Here is a 22,971-nt window from a genome sequence, read left to right as displayed (position 1 = left end):
AGATAGATCTTTTTTTTTTTTCAAAGGATAATGGTAACGTCAAGTAAGGCTTACGAAGTTAATGTTGCAGCTGCAACAAGAGATTATTATGTTGTCCCAAGGGTGGAATATCGTACTGTAACGGGTGTTCAAGGCCCACTAGTTATTCTCGATAATGTTAAGTTCCCAAGATACAATGAAATTGTACGTATAACACTTGGAGATGGATCAGTTCGTGAAGGACAAGTATTAGAGGTAAGAGGAAGCAGAGCTGTTGTACAGGTTTTCGAGGGAACAACGGGAATAGATAATAGGTCATGTCGTGTAGAATTTAGTGGTGATGTCCTAAGGATGCCAATAACTGAGGATATGCTTGGACGTGCTTTTAATGGTAGTGGTAAGCCAATTGATCACGGTCCAGCAATATTTGCAGAGGACTATATTGATATTAATGGAAGTCCAATTAATCCATACTGCCGTGTTCATCCAAGAGAGATGATTCAAACTGGAATTTCAGCTATTGATGTGATGAATTCAGTAGTTCGTGGCCAGAAAATCCCCTTATTTTCAGCAGCTGGGTTACCACATAATGAGATTGGTGCTCAAATTTGTAGACAAGCATCATTGGTATCTGGGAAAGATGTAATGGATCATTCTGATGATAACTTTGCAGTAGTATTTGCAGCAATGGGTGTTAATATGGAAACTGCTAGATTTTTCCGTCGTGACTTTGAAGAAAATGGTTCTATGGAGCGTGTTTGCTTGTTTCTCAATTTAGCAAATGATCCTACAATTGAGAGAATTCTTACACCTAAACTTGCCCTTACAACTGCTGAATACTTGGCATATGAAAAGGATTTACATGTATTTGTTGTTATGACAGATATGAGCTCTTACGCAGATGCTCTTCGTGAAGTGTCCGCTGCTAGAGAGGAAGTACCAGGCCGTCGTGGATATCCTGGATATATGTACACTGATTTATCAACAATTTATGAACGTGCGGGACGTATTGAAGGGAGAAATGGTTCTATCACCCAGTTTCCTATACTAACTATGCCAAATGATGACATTACGCATCCTATTCCAGATCTTACAGGATACATCACAGAAGGACAGATATTTGTTGATCGGGCACTATACAATAGACAAATATACCCACCAATAAATGTTTTACCTTCATTATCTCGTCTAATGAAATCTGGTATTGGCGTTGGTTTAACTAGAGAAGATCATCCATCAGTTTCAGATCAGCTATATGCAAATTATGCTATTGGACAGGATATAAGAGCTATGATGGCAGTTGTTGGCGAGGAGGCATTATCATCTGATGATCTATTATATCTAGAATTTACAAATAAATTTGAGTCCAAATTCTTATCTCAAGGACCATATGAAAAGCGTGATATATTTGAGAGTTTAGATCTTGCATGGGAATTACTCAGGACATTCCCAGAAGATATGCTGAAAAAAATAAAATCTGATTTGTTACAAAAATATTATCCAAGAGATAGATATATTCAACAACAAACTAGCTAGGCTAAAAATAATATTGAAGATGTATTAAATACTTGTATTAACACATCTTATGGCTGAAATATTACATTACAGATATTACCATAGATATACTAGATCTTGCTAACTTTAGATTAACTTAAAATATCACAAATTTACTACTTTCGAAAATGACTACTCAAACACTAGATATATCCATAATATTTATCAAGTGAGTCACCTACTAAATATATGTATCCAATATATAGAATGAGTCTAGGATATTACAAACAGAAAGTTAATATATAGTACGGTATTGAAAATTAGAAACTAATTACTTCTCATTTAAATGTTACTTTAAGTGTCAATTAAAGTTCATTATATGGAAATTACTCAAAGTGTGATGTAATAAATCTAAGTTCGTATATCATTAATAATATAAAGGTCTGTACCAATTAATAATATATATTTCAACTATCAATATTCTTTCTATTGACAAGATTTAGACCCATTTAACCAGTCTGATTGTAGCAATTGTTTTGCAGTCCATCTTGTTTTTGGATCAGGATCTAATAAATGATTAATTGTAGAAGAACACTGGGATGATAGTTTAGGATAATCTGGGAAGGTATATTGACATTTAACAATTTCATCAAATAATTCGAGGATACTTGAACCTTGAAATGGTAATATGCCATATAACCAGCACCATATTGTTACTCCTAAAGCCCACATATCTGTTGGTTTACCTTGTATTTCATCAAATTGAAATCTTTTGTTATTAATATCACAACACTCTGGAGGGAAAAAGGCATATGTACCACTTGTTTGTAAAATTAAGCCATTTGTTTTCGATATATCTTCTGCAGAATTAAAGTCTGCCAGCACAACATTACCATCACTTGTAATCAAAAAGTTGTCAGGTTTAATATCACGATGAACAATATCTAATTCATGTAACTTAGCTATAGCAATTGCAGCACACATAGTAAATTTTTTAACTACATTTTCACTTAGTCCTGAGCGTAGTGGTGAAACATATACTAGTTTTGAATCTTCAGTTTCTTCATCATTATAAGAAGATAGTAACATATGAGTTGAATTTCTTGGAGTTATTGTGTCAATACAATCAAAGCCATTCCATGGATGATTTCTTGGTGGAATTGTTAGACGCATAGAAGAACCTAAAGGACAAAAATCTAAAACCAAATAAAGTTTTCCATGTACTTTTGATTGAGGGTATGAATCTAAAACTTCATGAAGTTTTATGATATATGAGTTTGTTGGATCATATTTTGATATATTTTGAAGTATCTTAATCTCATTTAAAGCGCAATGTAATTGAGTTTTAATTACTCCGCGAGACTGAAAAACAATATTACGACGTGCTAAATAAGCCTTGCAATATGATTTTACTGCATAAAAGTGCCTCTTACTATACAATCCATCTAATTTACTATTAAATATATCATTACTCATGAGGTTTGTAGGAAATCTTGCAAATATATTTTTGGCTATTTCACATTGACTTATTGAGCACCAGACTTCAACTTTTGAATATGTACTTCTATTCAAATATATCTGAAGGTTTATATATTGATTTACTATCTTCTTACGTTTAGTCGGATCATAATAGGAGTAACCTTCACAGTTTAGAGTTTGCAAAAATTTAATTATATCACCTTCATTCCTATCAAGCATCGCACAAAACTCTTCATGTAACTCATACTTCTTCTCTATAGGAGTTATCTTAATTACATCATAATCAGGGTAAGTTATACGACTAACAGAATCCATACTTTACAATCCTTGTTTCATTGAAAGTAATTTCTAGCTTTTGAATTAGTAGTTTGGTGGTTTTGAAGCCTATTTGACTAAGTATTTATAGTATATATAGTATAAAAAATTGATTATCTCCTAGTATAGAAGCCTTAGAATTTCTAATAAGATTAATAATCCTTATTCATCTTATTTAATAATTACCTATATGAAGGTTTTACCTAATTTTAATCTTAAAAGGATAATTCTTACACAAAGCGCTGAAAAAAATTATAAATACCCGCTATATTGTTGACGTACCGGGACCCTAAGTTACTAATATGCTCATTAAAGAGAACTTCTGATGTAAATTTGTCTGTTTTTAACAAACATATAACAAGTTATAAACAAATTTATAATTAATAAAATAGATTTTTATAAATAATGGATGGAGAAAGTGTAAAGTTAAATGTAATGACAGATTCTAAACAAGATAGTAAGATGGCTTTTTTCTCCCCTTTAAATACTGAGAATATAGATAGGAGTAATGAAATACGGCGTATTCTAGTACCTGCAAATAGGATGACTCCACTAAAAAATAAGTGGATTGATATTATTCGTCCATTAGTAGAATATATGGGACTACATGTAAGAATGAATATAAAAAGACAATGTGTAGAATTGAAATATGGTCCAGATTGTACTGATATAGGGGCCTTACAGAAAGGTGCTGACTTTATCAAAGCATTCCTATTAGGATTTGATTTACAGGATGCAATAGCTTTACTACGTATTGATGATTTATATGTTGAAAGTTTTGATATTAAGGATGTAAAAAGGCTTAATGGTGCTCATCTATCAAGATGTATTGGTCGTATATCAGGTAAAGATGGTAAAACAAAATATGCCATTGAAAATTCAACTAGAACACGTATTGTATTGGCAGATCAGAAATTACATATTATGGGGGCATATCAAAATATCAAACTAGCAAGAGATGCACTATGTAGTTTAATTCTTGGTACTCCTCCAGGTAAGGTGTATAACCACTTAAAAATAGTTGCTAAGAGAGTAAGAGAGAGATTATAAAATAATTTAAATCAAGATATATATACGAAGTAATAAATATAGCTATTTATAGTAGTATAATAGAAGAAAGATATAATTCTTAGACCATTTGATACATTTATTATTATTATTATTAAAAAGTAAATTGGGATATACAAATAATTTCATATATAAAAATATATTAATATTTAATCTATGTTATATTTCCAAGGGAATTACTTAAATGGATGATTATAAACAAAAAAATTGATTTTAATGAGTATTTTAATTAACAGGTGAACAGGAACACATTATATATATGTTTCCCTTTTATTATTTTAATATTTATTTGTAACTCTATTTAGTAGTCTCAAATTAATATTTTAAAATATATCTTTGATCTGGGTATCATAATTGATCTTAGTATTGTAAGTTACAGTTATAAATTAATTGAGATAAGTGGTTTTAATGTTAATATATAACTAAAAAAGGATTTATACAAATATTAAAATACTTCAAGATAATTAATATTTGATCCGATTTTATTCAAGATCTAATAGTATTATTTATGTTTCATCCTTAATCTAATAATATCTTAATATTTTACTGAGATCTTTATTAAATTAAAAGTAATTTTATTATATTGGATTGTTTAATAAAATTAAACCTAAGTACTCAGTACTTAGCATAGTTTAAAGTATATATATATACTTTTACATAAATAGAAATCTTTATTTGAAAATAATAAATATTTTCAAATAAAAATTGCATTAATTACTAATAAAATTAAGCTCAAATTTTATCTTTAGAAAATATCATTGATTAAATATTTAAAGTGTGAAAATTACCTACATAGTATATCTTTATAAATACAAACATTTAGTTCATATCCTTATAAGGTGGACTTAGCATAAATATTTCATATAAAGTATATCTAATGAAGTCCTCAAAAATTCGTATTTATATCTTCATTACTATGTCTACTTCAGGTCTACATAAATTTATTTGTAATTAAAAAAAAAGGAATATATATCCTTAAAATATAAAGATTTATGATAAATTACAACACTTTGATTTATTTGCATGAAGTATCAATAATTATCAGTTTAAATTAATATTTATTAGTTTCCATATGGATAATATTAAACTAATATTTATATTTCAAATATTTAAGTATTAATCTTGTAAAAAAAAAAAATGTAATTAATTTTTCTATAGTACTGTGATAATATTCTTATACTTCACTATCTAAATTTACTTGGTCATAATTGTTCTTACCAATATGACTAGCAGCATGAATACATACTATAATAATTGATATAGCAAGTGTACTAAATAATAAAGCTCCAGAAAAGAGTATAATACCAAATGTTGTAATTCCTCCAATAATATATAGTGCTATAATTTTAGTAATAGAATTTCCACCTGGTAATGTTATTGTGTCTGTAGGTTGTGATGATACAAAAGCTAATGCAAATATTGCAAGGACTATTATTATTAGAGATATAGGATTAAGAATTAATGCCAATAGTGTCATCCCAATAATTATAATGATGTAATTCAGAAAAAAGTAACGGATATTCTTCTCCATCCTATCAGCAATTTCTTTTGGTTGAGATACTTTTTGAAAAGATGACAGCATAAAGAAATCAGTATCCCAAGATCTTAATTTTCTTTTAGTAACATTCTGTATTTTTGTACGTAATCCTTGCCAGGTTGTAATAAACTGTTGGATTGCAGGATTATATTCATTACCAGTAGTTACTGCAGTCAAAGATTTACTATTCAAACGGGTATTGTCAGATTGCATTGATACATTAATATTATTCAGGTTAGTTGAACTTGTATTAGAATATACAACAGAAGGGTCTACCCCAGAAGTAGTTGTTGCTTCTTTAAACATAATTAGAACTAATTATATATATTCAAATCACAAGATCCAATTTCAGAATTAACCTAAATAAACAATTCTCCTATTTATTTAACTATAAAGTAATTTAGGAGTTTAAGGTTTCTCCGCTCTCTATACTTATAAAAACACACTACAAAATCTCGTGGGGCGCGTGTATCCCCCCCCCCCCNNCCCCCCCCTAATTCTTAGTTTATCATTCTAAAATAGGAAATTTCTAAATTATATAAGGGGCTTATATAATAATAATACTACTATTGTATATGTAAACATATAAAGCATAATGTAGTATTAAGATAAATAAATTTAGTTAATTTCTTTCTCCCTTTTCTTCTATTAAGTAATAGGTGGCCATGGCCAAAGTTGTATAGAATTAGTAGAAAGGAGAGGTTTAACTTGAGTATATCTACATGTATATATATGTCCTTCACTTATATCCACTATATCTGGCATATTATTACTAGATTCATCTTGATTAGTAAATGCTAGGTCTATTTCTATTCTATCATCCAATTGTGAAGATAGCTGGACTCTTCCTAATGTCTTTTTACATTGAAAACGTATAATTCTATGAAGAAATGGGCTGGGAATTGAAATAGACTGATCATTAGTAAATATACTATGTATTGGAGATAAAACTGAGTTATAGTGTTGCCATTGTAGTTGTGATAATTTTAAAGCAAATTTAGCTTCTTCTTTCGTTAAATTATAATTTCCATTGCTATCTTCGTCAGTTTGTAGTTTACTATTTTTAATGCAGTAGTCAGGATATTGAGAGATTTTGAGTAATCTTTGTTTAAGATACATTTTAATTAGGTATGAAGATCTATATAAATATAGATCACTAAGATCATATTCAATCTTATTCGAAGCGTTATGAGTACGTTCTTTTGCACAAAATAGCTGATTTCTTCTGCCATAATGAAGCATATAACTTAAAACTTTCACTGAGCTCTCATCATAGTCTAGAAGTTCTGGAGAAACACTCTCATTAATCCAATTCTGTGCATGTATAATAAAGTGTGAGATGCATAGTTAATGAGTGGTATACTATTTTCATATTGAAAGATAAACTTACCATCAATAAGTTTTCATATGAGCGTAGTACAGATGAGAGTGGATATATTCCAATGAGTTCATTTTGCCACTTATTATTTGTATGTTCAATGTAATCATAATCTATATCCTCATCATCATCTGGACAAAAACAAATTTGAATTTAGATATATTTATGAATCATTTCATATTATTAAAGAACAAACCTTCTATTCCATAGTAGTTATCCGAGATCATCATTAAATATCCTGTATGGCCCAATTTTATTACTCAAGTTCTATAAAATATACATTTTTAGGCGGTCAAAAAATGCAATAATTTTTTTGTTTTACCCGCGTAGTTTTGTTAATGACTTGCTACAAAGCTTGACGGTGCTGTTTTATGGTTTTAGCACAAATGAGAAAGTTGAAGAATTCCAGAATTATATAATAATCACAAATGGCATTTAATACTTGATATTTTTTTTACATATAGGCAATATTTGATTTGGATTTCTTGCTTTTTTTTGCAAGATGATTAATAAAGAGATAAATTTCTCTAACATTCCTTCAGACATTTTAGGTCATATATTTGCATACTCTGGATTTAAATCTTTCTTAAGATGTCAAGAAACTTGTCAGAATCTACTACATAGTTGCTCCAGCCTAAAGATGGTCTGGACATATTTTGGTATAAAGAGAGGAATTATAGAAGATGGATTTTATGATAGAGAAATGTTTATAGAAAGAGCATTGGAAATGTTTCGTTGGAAAAATAAGATACCTATTCATATTTGGAACTATCCAGTTTTGGATTCTACACAAAGATTTGGTACTTTTACAAAAGAATCAGGTAGTATATTTACAAAGGATAATGTGTGGCAAAATATTCAAAATCTGATACCCCGAGGTTACTCATTTCCAATCCCAACAATTCATATAATCAAAGGTTTAATGTATAGTATAGAATACCCTATTGAATCTTTTTACACTAGTAATTCAAATTCTACAGTAAGATTGGAATATAAAAGTGTTGGACTTTCAAAAGTTAATGTTATTAGTTGGTGCAGATGCTCTAAAAAAAGTGAAATCCAATATCTTTTAGTTATTGGAAGAGATATAGATAGTGAAAGATGTAAAGTTTATGAAAATAAGTCTTCCAATTCCCATAATACCAATAACAACTTTTTACTTAAATCTGATTTACCAGATTTTATTGAAGGATCTTACTTATTAAAATTATGGCAATTTAATAATTCATTAAGTGAAGATGGTACAATAAAAATATCTACAAGTTTTAGTATTGGTAATAATGGAGAAATAATAGCAGTAGATAGTTTAGAATGGAATAATGCAATATTTTTTGGAGTAATTACTAATTATGGAGGAGTATATCTAATATCCCTTCCATTAGATAGTAAACACAAATTATCTTTTTGTAATGTAACTCAATATAGTATCAATGAACAGAGGGATCTATCAAAATCATCAATACAATTATTTGCAAAGTCTATACAAGAAGAAAGTAAATTGAAAATGTGGGTAGCATCTTGTCTATCAAATTATGGTTCTAAGCTAAATTTTATTTCAATAATAACTAATTCCTCAAATTTTATGTTGTGTGAATATATAAAAACAATTTTATCTAATGATATGCGAACTTTAGGTTGTTGTATGGCACCAAGTGTTGGTATATTTTTTATATGGTCAGCTTATCCAAGATGTTTTACTACTTATTTCACTGTAAATATCAAATTATATCATGATTTATTTAATAGGGATAATATAAGTATGAATAATTTTGGAGCTAATAATGTTAACTCTTCTCATAATCCAAGTTTTAATCATAGTGAATTGTGTTACTTATCTACATCTAGTTTCTCAAACTCAGTAAATCCACTAAATGAAATAACAAACAGCTATAGCCTTGTTCCAAAATTAGTAAAAGTTCTTTACGAAGATAAGGGTAGTCATACAGCAACATTTTGTGTAACTCTTGGAAGGGATTTATTACTAAGGCGTGCATATTGGATATATAATGAAAATATTACTTCTATTGAATGTTATGTAATTGATTTATGCCAATTTAAAGGTCATAGTCATGAGATATATTCTTTGAGTTTTGATGGGAACCGTAGAATCGCTACACTTGATATTGGGAATTACTTAGTAGTATGGGATTTATTTTACCAAAAGAAGCTTTTTGGATGTTTTATTGAGGATGACGTATTTGGCTATGCATCCGATGATGAGGAAGATTATTCCGATGAGTTTGAAGATGAATATGACGATGAAATTGATCTTCATATTAGTAAGAAAAGTAGGATAAAGACTAAAGGAAAAAAACTAAAGGCTAAAACAAAACATCAAATATATAACAAATCTCAGGGGCCTAATTTACAGTGTAGAAATATTCTAAATCTCTATATAACATCAGAAATGATAGCATTTTGGTCGCCTATTAAGCAGAGGTGGTATCAATTAATATTTGGTACTGGTAAATAATTTTGAAAATTCTCTCAAATATCTGTTCACTCTTAGTAGTGCCTTTGACACTTAAATGGCGGGTGAATATACGTGGTAGTTACACTTAATTGATATTTTAATATACCGATTATATGGGGTAAATTTCACACATTAAGCTGGCCATTTGACAATTTATATATTATAAATATGAAAAATCGTGACTTTAATATTCGTCCAAATGTATCATATACTGATGGGTGTGATCGTTTTAAATGCATAAAATACAGCTTTGGACACCAATACTGTCATACTTGTTTTGTAAAGTTTGTTAAATTACAACCATTATTAGTAAAGGCATCTTTAAGGAAGTGGAGATGTGTAGCTGTTAGTGAAACTGGAATTTCAGACAATATATCAAATATGCACTCTATTGATAATAATGAGAACAAAGAGGGGAATAGAGACATTATGAAACGAAAAAATAGTATAGAGGATATTAAAAAAAATAAGATACCTCTGCTTTTATCATTAAAAGAGCTTGAATCTGATGTAGAGTGTATTATTATAGGTTTGATATATAAAGAGATGAAACTTCGCCCTACAGTACTTGATGAATATTTGCAAGATATTGATGTAAAAACTAGTGAAAATAAAATTACTAACTTCTGTAGTAGTACTGACAAGTTATATATTGAAGATACCTCTTCACGTATATGCTTATCGTCTCCAGATAATATATTGGATTCATCAAAGTATGTATCTGGGACAATGATTGCAGTTAAGGGAGTTCAGACCGATAGTGGAATATTTATAGTAAATGATTATTGTCTACCTGAAGTCCCTATTTTACAAGTTCCTTGTGATCTTTCTGATAATAATTCAAGTGAATTACTACCAATATACATTGGATTCGTATCTGGTTTGAATATTGGTGATCCACGAACTGATCCTTTACCACTGCAACTATTACGTGACTTTATTACTGGGCAATTTATCAAAGCGGAATCTATGGGTATTAATAAAGATATAGCTTCAAGAATAGTACGTCTAATTATTGCTGGTAATACAATGTCTTTGCTTGATACAGCAAAAGAGATGCAGACAAGTACAGGTTCAAAATTAGTAGTTGATAAAGACTCTCTAAATTACCAAATATGTGAAGTTGATACATATCTAGCTCAATTAGCTTCAGTCATAAATGTAGATATAATGTCCGGTCCACAGGATCCTGTACCTATATCAATGCCTCAACCACAAATGTATCTCTCATTATTTCCTAACTCAAAGGATTATGATACATTTAGACCAACAACTAATCCATACTCATTTTCAATAAATAATGTACGCATTATAGGTGTATCAGGACATAGTATTGATGATGTAATGGCCTATTCAAGCTATAAAGAACCAATAGATGCTCTCAAATATTGTGTTGAAAGCAGAAGTCTTGCTCCAACAGCTCCTGACACATTACCTTGTTATCCTCTATTTGATGATGATGTATTATCATTGGATTATCCAGATGATCAATTCCCCCATCTAATATTTGCGGGGAATCAATCTAAATTTCAATCATTTAGATTTCCTAATGGTCCTTTATGTATCACAATACCTAAATTCAGTGAAATTGCCACTTTAGTATTGGTTGATATTAATTCATTAAAAACTAAGACAATAAATTTTGGATGAAAGTTCAGTAAATACTAATTTTTATGAAAGGATTTATTATAATCTATATTTTGTACACTCAAAGGTAACTGTTTTTGGATTTATTTAAATTATAAATACAAAGTTAATATTTTAGCTGTATAAACTCAAACTATATACATGTTAGTTACTTTACGTTATTACTATTTAGTATGGATAAATATGCAATTTTTTTTTTGCGTAATATATTAGAATAATTCTAAGAAAAATTATTTAAGTATATATATATTAAGATTATACGTCCTACAACTCAATTACCTAGATAATACTACTAAATAAAGAGTATAATTTTCGAGATTCTAATTTCATAGATAAATATATCAAATTAATATATCTAGTTTCTCAAATATGTAAGATACTGCAATATCAGGTATATTTATATTTATAAATAACTAATGTTAGCTTATTAATAGATGAATAATTAGTAGTATTTAATACAATTATACACTAATGTGTTATATCTGCAATTTATATATTCATCAGCATAATGTATTTGGTGGCTTAAGTAAAATAACCTATTTATATACTAATTCAACTTGACAATTTCTAAAAAATTGATCTTCAATATAACTTTGACTTATATAGGTAACTTTTATTATAAATTTGGTTGTTTACATATTATATAAATAAGATATATTTAAGATTTCCACGATTTTAGTTTGAAAATAATTATAAACTTATTTTTAATTTTAAACAACAAATTTATCTTTAATAAATGCAGATAAATACGAAAATTTTATTCTCTTTATTCTAATATGAAACTTTTATAATTAAAGGCTAATAAATATATAAACTTAAGATGTGATAACTCTGTCATATATAGCTATAGGTATATTACTTTATAGAATTAGTATTATTATATAATTATTAAAATAAGTTGAGTTTTATATACATATACATGTTCATTAAGATGTTAAGTATAATCTGTTATTGATAAGTAAAGATACAAAATTGGATATTTAATTAATAATATAAATGTACGTTAATTATTCTTAGAAATATCTATATTATATGACTTTGTTTTGTAAATATATACTGCTAGAATTTGAGGATAAATAAATTATCAATATATATAGACCAAATCTAGATGATTGAATACTAGAAATTGTACTAAATTGTTGGAAGACTATATTGTGTAAGTATGCAAAGTATTTTACTGGATATCTGACATTTCTATTTAAATAAATTATAATAATAAATAGCTTTTCAAGAAATATACTTATGTTGTAAAGATTATTAAGTTTATTTTTTTGAAAGCTAAAATTATGAAATTTAATTATTGGTGTTATATTTTAACTATTTACAATAATATTTAAACCTTATAATTTAGCAGTCTTATCATAATTCAATTATAGTAATGTTAGTAATTATATTATATTTGAAGTCTACAATACAGTCTGGTATTCCTAAGGTTTTGTGCCCCTCAATTCAATATTATTGGATAATTATTGATTAGGGATAACTTTTAAATAGAATTGGCTCCAAAAATTTAAAGGCTTATTTCTAATTTCATATTGGTTAGAAATTAATATGAAACACTGAAATATTTAAAATTAATAAATTAAGGATGAACAATGCAAAGTCTCATATTGAGAATATTCGTCAAAACTTATCTATATCTAATTTTCCTTTAAGGGAGCGACTTGAAAGATCAATTAGTATATTAACAACTGAATTATATTCATCTCTTGGTAGAGCCTTATTAGAACTTCTACAAAATGCAGATGACTCTAATTTTTCTGAGTGCTATGATAAAGATTCTATACCTACAGTATATATCTTACTTAGATGGGATTGCTTGATTGTACATATTAATGAATTAGGGATGGCACCTGAAAATATTGAATCTATATGTGACATAGGTAATTCATCTAAAAAAAATTCTTCAGTTCGGTTTTACACTGGTGAGAAAGGAATTGGATATCGTTCTGTGTTTCAAATATCTAATAATCCTAGTATTTATAGTGGTTACTATTCTATAAGCTTCTCAAATGAGCCAGATAAGGATGTGGGACTTAGATACATTGTACCAAAGTGGGAAGATCATAATAAAGTACCCGAAGTTGTATCTGTAATATTTAATAATATTTCAAGGTATGGAGTACCATGGAGTAAAGAAAAAGAATATAACATTACAAATTTAGAGAAAGAAGAAACAAAAAATCCTAATATTGATGAAAGGGATTTGGAATGGAAATTTAAAGATAGAGAACAGGAGATAGTTTGTGAAAATTATAAGAAAAAGGAAGTTTTTAACGAGGATTTACATCAGAAATATAATGGAACATTACACTACTTACCATTTACAAATAATGATACTAAATCGAAGTTTCCATCAATATTATCAGCAATTCATGATATTTTTGTCCCAGATATTCTTCTATTTCTTAGGAGAATCTTGAATATTGTAATAGATGTGGAACCACGTAATTACACTCATTATATGAATTATAGTCAGATATCTGAATTTCCACTATTAAGAAGACATTTATCTTCACATATTGTAAATAAAGAATTTAAAGAAAGTCATATTTCACATGATTCTAAGTCATTAGATTTTAATAAAAAAGAAATAGATAGTGAATTACATTCATTCATGGTATCAGTTATATCTGCATCTTTACCTCCACATATTTCAGACTACAGATTTGTTCACATTCAAATGAGGCAATTTGATGAAGATGATCTAAGTGAACATAAGGAATATAAACTACGTGAGCATGTCACTTGTTCATTCTTTATGATTCTGAGTTTTAAGATTTCTATACCAAAAAGGTTTTCTGAAAATTGTATATTGCGAGGTAGGCAAGAAAGATTCTTCACACAATGGTCTATTGCTTTTCCAATATTTAGCTGTACTTACACTGAAGAATATTTAAAAAGTGATCTAGAAAGTTCTTTTCATAAGAAAGTAGATGATTTAGATTTAGTAAGTAGACAATCAGAAAATGATCTGGAATCTTCATCTATATCTTTTTTAGGTTGTGATTTTAATTCATGGTATTATTTAAAGAATCAAATACTCAAGTACTCTGGAGAAATGTCATGTTCATTAGGTTCTACTGGTTTACCTAAATCTAAATATAAACAAGGAAAGATTTTTTGTACACTGCCACTAAAAACAAGCTTTGTATTCCCTTTTCATGTAGATATTCAAGATCTACTGTTAACTGCAAATAGAGAGGAATTACTTATGAATAATCAATGGAATGATTGGCTTATAAGCTTGATATTTGAGAATCAAATACCGGATATATTAACATCTCTAGTTAACAAGCAATTTAACAGTAATGTAATAATAAATTCATTATGTATATATCAGAGTTTTGACAAATTTGTTAGGAATTTTCTTGATTTTTTATTTTTAAAAGACAATATTGGTACTTGTGAAAAAGATAAATGTAATAGTAATAATCCTGTTAGCTCCAAAGATTCTATAAACAAACCTTATTCTTATGAAATTGCTATATTAAATTTAGCAGATATAATAAAGTATACTTGGTTTCCAACGAGGTGTGAAGAATCTGATGAATTCAATAATAAGTTGCAAACTTTATGTATAAGCTCGTTACTTGTTATGCCATTTTTAGTAAGTATAGACTTAACTTATTTTTCTCCTAGTGATTTGATGCTACCATTGACACCTCTATATATATGTAAAATTTTAAAGGATCACAATTCTAATTACTCAAAATATATTGCAATGAGAACTGGTAGTCTATGCAATGAATTTACAGAGAATCTATCCCTACCATCAGTATCTACTTTATTTTATTGTGAACTTTGTAAATTACACTTGGAATTTCTTAAATATTTCAACAATACAATTAAATCAGTTTTACATCCACAGATATCGATATTTCGCACTTGTATAAACAATCCACTTGTAAATTTAAAGCCAGTTATTTCTTTATTTCCTACAATATCCAAAATCTTCGACTCTTATGGAATTGAAAAGATTAATTTTGCTACTTTAATGAATAGAGTTAATACAAGAATTCATAATTTTATAAATATCCTGCCAGATTCATTATTAGTTATTTTGTATATCTATATCTTACAATTGACTCGTAATAATGAAGATCAATATATACTAAATAAGATACTAAAACTACCGATTATACCTCTTGAAGATGGAAGTAGAATACCTGGTTTAATTACAAATTCAAAGGAATTAAATGATAATCGAGATAGAGTTTCTAATCATAAACTTAATGTTTCATCTCCTCATTTATCTGTATCTAAATATAACTCTCCAACAAATAAATCTAATATTAATTCTCCATATTCAATGTATCCCATTTTCCAACCACACATTTGTATACCAAACATGGAATTTCAAGCTTATTGGGAACGGTATGAATTTGAAAGATTTAGTGAAATTATAAATAAATTGGGAATAATTAAGTTTATAAATAAAGAATTATGTCAATTCGCACCAGAAGATGTCTTTGATTTTATGATTAATATACTAGGTATTGAACATATAGACCTTCCACACTTTTTTAGATGGGTTGCAGTTTCAACAGATAAATATTTAGAACTTGGGTGGGAAAATGCACTAGATTCTCAATTACACTCAATACTATTAATGATAACTCCTTTAATTGTTGAAGATATTCCTTGGACTGAGCTAACAGAAGATAGGATGCTTATGAAACTTCCAGTGGTAGTACAAACATATTCACCTTCATTTTTAAAGAGCATTTTTTATGATATGTACCCTCCAAAAAGGTATGCTAATGAGAAAGAACTAGCTTTGAGTGATGGGTGGGCTAAATGTTCCATTCCATTTCCTACATGTGTATGTAATTCCAAAAAGTATGAAGTAAATAATAAAGTTGAAATATTTCATTCCGAATGCGAAATAGATAAAAAATATATCCCCCCAGTTACTGTTGCTATACGAATGACTGAGGTAAGTAGATCTATTACTATGTTAATGACTCTATATTCCAATTGGGAAAGATCTAAGAAAATTAAGTCTCCAGTAAAATATAATCCTAGCTTCTCTAAGATTACAAATTCACAATCTCAACAGAATTTCACTTTAAAAAGTACATCTAAATTTGAATATAAAGGATTGACAATCATACCACCATTATGGCCTCCTCTTGTTGAGTGGGTATTTCCTAAGGTATCTGATAGATTTCACTTTGTAGAATTATCCAGCAATTACATGGTATATGATTCATCATCTAATAAATACTCGAAAGAAATTGGAGGTTCTTTATTTCGTGGATTCATTAATAGATTTTTTAATTTGCTAGAACAATGGTATATGGGATGTAATTTTGATAGATTACCTCCTAAAACTGATGCAACACCTCTAAGCTGGATGAAATCCAATAATCAAAATGATCAAAAAGGTTGTTCATTATGTAATCATTTATTAAATATAATGAGAGCTGGTGCACTTATTCAAATAGCTAATGAGTACTCAAGACGCTCATATACATCTGAGTTTTTGACTGAAATTCTACCCAATATGCCTTGGATACCTTCACCATTTAATACAAAAAGGCATAATATATACTCAGCTACTTCAAAAAATATTGTCTCTTGTTGTAGCAGGTGTATATTATGTTCCCCATCGAGTTTATACAGCCCAAAATTAGAAAAACAGCTTAATGGATTGGTTCCCTATGTTTCTGAAACGGTATTTCTTGCTTTACCAGTTAATTTAAGGAATGCATACAAAGTTGCAGTACTTAATGAGTACCATGAAACTTATTCTGCTCGTAGCTTAACAGATAGGACTATAGAAGATCTTGGAAGTGAGTTACAATTGATAGGTCAAACATTAGAAAATATTGGGGTTACAACTCAACTGAGCACATACTCACTAATTAATATTTTAAGAAGAATTAGTAAATATAATGAAACTGAAAGAGAAGTAGAGGATGAAATAGTTCTAGATTATGTATCAATTTCAGAAGATTCAATTGAATATGCTGCTAAAGTGGCTTCAAAAGGGTTTGGTATAGATATACAGAGTCTTATAATTTCAGATTGGTGGAAGTCACTAAATAGGTTATGGAATAATAAGGAATCAATTTCTAGAGATATAAATAAAGATAACTATGAAGAATCCATAATTGATGTAATATGTAATCTATACTATCAGATTGGAATTCAACCAGATTTTGATATATCTAATGATATGAAGAAACCATTTTTTTGTGAATCTTTGATATATTTACCTTTAATGGAATCTTCAATTAATAAATGGGTTCATCTAGATTTTGATAAAATGATTTGGAGTGATCCATACGAATTTTTTCATGGTCAGTTTATTATTGTAAGCAGATTAATTAGAAAGGATAAAATAAAGTATGTAAGAACATTCTTTCTTTCACTTATATCTGAAGAACCACTTGCTCAACATTATGCACTTTTATGGCAACAGGGATGTCCAAATATAATCAAGAATAATAGTAAAAATTTATTGGGAAAGCTCAAAGCCTTTCTTACTGTTGCAGTTAAAAAACTAAGTATTCTAATTTCTGACAAGAATATTAGATCCTACCATTGGTGGACAGAATTTTGTAAAAATACTAAAATACTGACTAGGGATTCTCTTAAATTTGTAGATTCAAATAAGTGTTTTATTGCTGATGTACAAATTGGAAATAATCTAGGATCTTTTGATATACCGATAGCACTTACACCAACTATAGAAGTTGAGAAATTCTTAAAAGATATTCTAAATGTCAAATATCTTTCTCAAGCATATAATATTTATTGTAAAATAGGAAAACCAGATAGTGATATTAAAGATATTTATGGTGATCATATGGAATATCTACAAATACCAAAAGCTGATACCAGCCTTAGAAAATTAGAATTAAATAAGAATACTACCAATGTTGAAGATAAATTGCACTCACCAACAATAAAATTGGCTAATAAAGTTTTAGATAATAATAATTTAGACATCAATAGTACATTTCATCACTTACATAGTATAAACAATGAAAATAAACATTGGCTCACTGTTGAATTTTGGGGAACTTTCATGCTATTACTGCAATCTAGAGCTCTTGATATATATTTAGCAGTTGTTGATATATTATGTGAAAATAATACAAATGAAGATTTTGATAGAACTGACTTTTGCCCATATTCTATATCAGAATTTGAACTAGAATCACAATATACTTCACTTCAAAGTTACAAAAGATCTTCAAAATTGGAGTCCTTAAAAAATCAAGATAGTATTCAGATTATAGCAGAATGGTTGATGATATTTATGAATACTAAAGAGATATTTGTAGATGGTATTGTGTTTGAATTTCACAATAAAAATAATGAAACTAGTCTAGAAATATCTAACAAGCAAATAATACCAATAGGGGCTCTATTCCATGAGTTACCAATGAAAAAAGTATCTGCACTTTTTATAAATTCAAATGCTAGTAATACAGATCAATTATATGATATTTGCAAAATCATGACTGATTGTCTACTTCCAAATGTTAATTTTAATAATATCATACAAATCAACATACATGAACTGCTAATTCTTACAAATGACCAAAGATGTATGATACTCAATAAATATATAGATATACAAGGATTTACAGATAATCTAGATATATCAAAAGAAGAAGGCTTAAATTATTTAATATACCAACAAATCCTTAATGTTGGCTGGAAATTTATGTATATTGTTAAACATTGTCACTGTAAACAGCACAATAGTAAATCTAGCTCAAGCGAACCTAATCTAAATATAATAAAAACAGATGAATATATTAATGATCATGATATAAATATACATTATGCTACTGATCAAAATAAATACAAAAATCATATTGAACAAATGAATCCTATAGGGTCTGTTACATCTACTACTAAGTTCGATACAAAAAATACTACAGATAATATAGACAATGTAACAACAACAAATAGTGATAATAATATTAATCAGAATTATGAATATTCAATAGATTTATTTGATATAAATATTCTAGATGATCCTACTCAATCGTTTATAATCAATTCATCTTTATCAAATCTTCATCCCGACAATTCTTTACCTAATCTGGTATCTACTGGGCTTGATAATTTAATAAAGGAATATGTAAATCGGAATCCACTTATCCTAGATACTAATCAGTACCTTTTATCAGAAGAAGAAATAACATTTAAGACAGGTTACTGGGGTGAACAAGTTTCATTTGATCTTATCTTACCAAATGCAATATCAAGAAGATTACCAATAATTTCTTTATGTAGTAATAAAACAGATATATATATTTCATTAGATAATATTAATTTTTATCTAAGATCTAGTCATGATACAGCTGAAACTTTAGATGGAAATAATTTATATTTGAATAATCTTAATTTTTCAGAAATGGATATTAATAGTAATTTACATAATTCAACAAATAATAAAAACATAAAATGTTGCGAACGTATATTTAAAGTATCTGAATCTACTGTCATTGCACTCCAGTGGCTTAATGCATATGAAGAAAGTTATTTACCTTGTGACTTTCTTCTTTTTAAGAGGCAAATTTCACCAATTACAAATATTTGCCTAGAATCTGAATTAATTGCAATAGTTGAAGTCAAAACTACTAGGCTACCTATATGGCATTTTAATGTCTCTGGATCTGAATTAAATACAGCCAAACATCTTAGAGAAAAGTATAAACTTTTATTGATTAAAGATGCAGGGACAAGTCAACCACAGTGGATTCTATTAAGTGATGTTCCATCATTCCTATTCAAATCTTGTTATATGTTAAATGGAACATTTCAGTTTAATGATAATAATGGTACTATAAATCTTAGTGGTATTTTAGATACAGTTTCAGATTTATAAGGCAAAACTTTGATTATATTAAATTAAAGTAAAATAAAGGGAATTAAAAAAATATCTCAGATTTAAGTAGCAAATTTCCTTATATATAGACAATATGTTTTTGAATTTCTAAGTTTTCTATAGTATTATTTAAAATTTTAGAAACTCCAAGTTATCAATTTTCTAGGCCCTCACTAGTAGTATACTCATACGAGGAAAGAGCGCCGGACTCATTTTAAAAAAAAGAAAAAAAAAAAAAAGCAAGGGGATTAGTTTTGAAGGGTCTTGCAGTCTTTTTTTTTTTTTCATAGTTAGGGGACTCCAAATTAGATTTTTGTTTCTAACTTCAATTACACTAGTATTTACAAAGGTGTTATTTGTGTGTTAATGAATTTGGGTCTATTCTGAGTTATATGGATAAAAGTTGCAGTACAAAAAAGTTGAATCTGGAGGCAGTTGAGCTAAAGATTCGAAATGGCGAGAGCGAAGATATTGAATTGAATGATGACAATAAAGATATAGATATTACTATAAAAACGAAAGAAGTGTATACAAATTTAGATTTGGTTGATGGATTTGGACGAGAGAAAGATAAATCACAATCTATAGAGAAAAGTATAAGTAACATGGATGAAATGAACATACATGATTTACCAAAAGATGATGATTTACCAAATACTCCAATGATGGGGGTTTGTTCTGGGAATATGGGAGAAAAAGTAAAGTGGTTGAAGGTAAGAAATATAATCAACAAATATTTACATTTGAAATGTAAATTATTTCCAGATATCACTACTGAACAATCTTACATTTTTATTTTGGCTTATTTATCATATATGATGTTATATTCTACTAGAAAACCATTTTCAGTTGTAAAGATGCAAATTCAACAAGATTTGAATTTAACAACAACAATTTTGGGATGGATTGATACAACATTCCTTGGTTCTTATGCAATAGGTCAACTATTCATACCTACTTTATTTGAATCTGTACCAGCTCATAAATTATTATGTATAGCATTTATGTGTTCAGCAGTATGTTCTTCAATATTTGGAAGTACTAGCCATTCATCTGTTTTATTAACTAGTTGGTTTTTTAATGGATTATTTCACGCTGGAGTTTTTCCTTTATTAGTCAGATTTCTAGTTTCATGGTTTTCAAATAGCCAGCGAGGAAAAGTTTTAGGTTTATGGACAACAAGTCAACAAGCTGGTGCTATGATCTCTACTGCATTTGCAGCTGCTATTTGTACTAAATTAGGGTGGAGAGCTGTATTTTATATTCCTGCATGTGCTGTTTTTATTTTTGGGATAATTATATACAATACTTTGATGGATCCCCCTTATCAATATAATAGGGATAGATATATAAAGACGGATGAATCTAATTGTACTAAACAATCCTCTTTATCTTTGTCTAGACGTTCAATTATAATACCTGAAATAGTTTTATTAGATAAAGGAAATAATTCATGTGAAGCAAAAGGATTAGATGATAATATAGATATGGATTATCAAGATGTATATATAAGTACAGATAAGAAAATGGATACTTTATTAAAGTCAAAGAATAACAATATGGAAAAAAAAATGACAGTTATTAATTCTGCAGATTCTAATTATCTGAGCTCATCTTCTCCAATGAAATTGAAAAATATGCACAAACTAATGGAAATTTCTCTTGATGATTTAGATAGTACGGGGTCAACTTGTAATTCAAGTGTTATGGATTACAATACATCTAAAGCAAAAAATCTAATATCACAGAGCAAGACTAATAATAGAGAATTTAGTAATGAATTCAAACAAAAAATATACTTTTTATTCCTTGTTCCTAATTTGGTAAATATAGCAATTACATATTTCTTTATAAAATTAATAAGGTATTCACTGTTATTTTGGTTACCTTATTATTTAATACGTGAAATGAATTATGATCCTTCAATAGCCGGATATTCATCGATGTTATTTGATATTGGAGGTATATTTGGTGCAATTACAGCAGGTATTGTAGCAGATGCAATGTTCCAAGGTAAAAGAATAATGGTTGCTTGCTACATGTCAATATTTATGGTTTTAAGTTTACTATTCTTTATCTTTATAAGTAAGAGGAATTATACTATACTTATCTTACTTGGGATAAGTTTGATGGGATTTTTTATAGCTGGTCCAGATAGTGTTCTTGGATCTACTGCAGCTCAAGATACTATTGATAACTCTGGATTTACTTATAAATCATTGGATACAATGGCTGCTGGACTTGTAAACGGACTTGGATCTTTAGGAGCTGTTGTACAAGGAACATTAACTGCATATATTAGTGAGATATATGGCTGGGATGCACTTTTTTTCTGTTTATTTATATTTGGTATCCTTGCATTTCTTATTCTTATACCAGTTGCATTTGACAAGAAGCCCAAGGTATCAAACAATACAACCAACTAATATTAACTTTATATTAGTCATTCTGTACTTAATATTTCAAATATTAAATTTTTACTACAAATTTGATCTTCATTATCATTTTTAATTACTGTTTGGTAAGTGAATTACAATACAGACTTTGAATATTTTAAATTCTAAATAGGATGTACAACTTATAATGGTATATTTTCTTGGAAAGCAAATCTTTGTGTCTGAAAGTTTGTTATATTACTAGAGGTTTTTCTGTATATATGAATTAAGTTCGTTATATCTTTTAGTGGTTTTCTGTCTTGTATATTATTGGTAATATTTGCAGATACTTGTGTACTATTTACTATT

At 28.2% G+C, this 22,971-nt stretch overlaps 9 protein-coding genes across 9 annotated transcripts; 6 read left to right on the top strand and 3 right to left on the bottom strand.

The window, feature by feature from the left end:
• Positions 1 to 30: 30 nt before the first annotated feature.
• cand_022390 (vacuolar ATP synthase subunit B) lies at positions 31 to 1,515 on the top strand (the record flags this gene model as incomplete). The annotated part of the gene is made up of 1 exon (XM_067212469.1): positions 31 to 1,515. The coding sequence occupies one exon, from the start codon at positions 31 to 33 to the stop codon at positions 1,513 to 1,515; it is 1,485 nt and encodes a 494-aa protein (XP_067068742.1).
• Positions 1,516 to 1,959: 444 nt separating this feature from the next.
• Positions 1,960 to 3,267, bottom strand: cand_022380 (protein kinase domain-containing protein; the record flags this gene model as incomplete). Its single annotated transcript, XM_067212468.1, has 1 exon — positions 1,960 to 3,267. The coding sequence occupies one exon, from the start codon at positions 3,265 to 3,267 to the stop codon at positions 1,960 to 1,962; it is 1,308 nt and encodes a 435-aa protein (XP_067068741.1).
• A 405-nt stretch (positions 3,268 to 3,672) lies between these two features.
• cand_022370 (pre-rRNA-processing protein PNO1) lies at positions 3,673 to 4,317 on the top strand (the record flags this gene model as incomplete). Its single annotated transcript, XM_067212467.1, has 1 exon — positions 3,673 to 4,317. The coding sequence occupies one exon, from the start codon at positions 3,673 to 3,675 to the stop codon at positions 4,315 to 4,317; it is 645 nt and encodes a 214-aa protein (XP_067068740.1).
• A 1,192-nt stretch (positions 4,318 to 5,509) lies between these two features.
• Positions 5,510 to 6,178, bottom strand: cand_022360 (PRA1 family protein; the record flags this gene model as incomplete). Its single annotated transcript, XM_067212466.1, has 1 exon — positions 5,510 to 6,178. One exon carries the CDS (start codon positions 6,176 to 6,178, stop codon positions 5,510 to 5,512), a length of 669 nt encoding a protein of 222 aa, XP_067068739.1.
• A 342-nt stretch (positions 6,179 to 6,520) lies between these two features.
• On the bottom strand, positions 6,521 to 7,477 carry cand_022350 (uncharacterized protein; the record flags this gene model as incomplete). Its single annotated transcript, XM_067212465.1, has 3 exons — positions 6,521 to 7,186; positions 7,263 to 7,381; positions 7,447 to 7,477. The coding sequence occupies 3 exons, from the start codon at positions 7,475 to 7,477 to the stop codon at positions 6,521 to 6,523; spliced, it is 816 nt and encodes a 271-aa protein (XP_067068738.1).
• A 275-nt stretch (positions 7,478 to 7,752) lies between these two features.
• On the top strand, positions 7,753 to 9,723 carry cand_022340 (F-box domain-containing protein; the record flags this gene model as incomplete). Its single annotated transcript, XM_067212464.1, has 1 exon — positions 7,753 to 9,723. The coding sequence occupies one exon, from the start codon at positions 7,753 to 7,755 to the stop codon at positions 9,721 to 9,723; it is 1,971 nt and encodes a 656-aa protein (XP_067068737.1).
• A 168-nt stretch (positions 9,724 to 9,891) lies between these two features.
• On the top strand, positions 9,892 to 11,373 carry cand_022330 (DNA polymerase epsilon subunit B family protein; the record flags this gene model as incomplete). Its single annotated transcript, XM_067212463.1, has 1 exon — positions 9,892 to 11,373. The coding sequence occupies one exon, from the start codon at positions 9,892 to 9,894 to the stop codon at positions 11,371 to 11,373; it is 1,482 nt and encodes a 493-aa protein (XP_067068736.1).
• A 1,585-nt stretch (positions 11,374 to 12,958) lies between these two features.
• Positions 12,959 to 20,227, top strand: cand_022320 (uncharacterized protein; the record flags this gene model as incomplete). Its single annotated transcript, XM_067212462.1, has 1 exon — positions 12,959 to 20,227. One exon carries the CDS (start codon positions 12,959 to 12,961, stop codon positions 20,225 to 20,227), a length of 7,269 nt encoding a protein of 2,422 aa, XP_067068735.1.
• Positions 20,228 to 20,619: 392 nt separating this feature from the next.
• On the top strand, positions 20,620 to 22,653 carry cand_022310 (major facilitator superfamily transporter; the record flags this gene model as incomplete). Its single annotated transcript, XM_067212461.1, has 1 exon — positions 20,620 to 22,653. One exon carries the CDS (start codon positions 20,620 to 20,622, stop codon positions 22,651 to 22,653), a length of 2,034 nt encoding a protein of 677 aa, XP_067068734.1.
• Positions 22,654 to 22,971: the final 318 nt, after the last annotated feature.

This window comes from Cryptosporidium andersoni (genome assembly GCF_001865355.1).
Source record: "Cryptosporidium andersoni isolate 30847 chromosome Unknown contig_17, whole genome shotgun sequence".
NCBI lineage: Eukaryota > Apicomplexa > Conoidasida > Eucoccidiorida > Cryptosporidiidae > Cryptosporidium > Cryptosporidium andersoni.
This window is presented reverse-complemented; position numbering and strand designations above follow the sequence as displayed.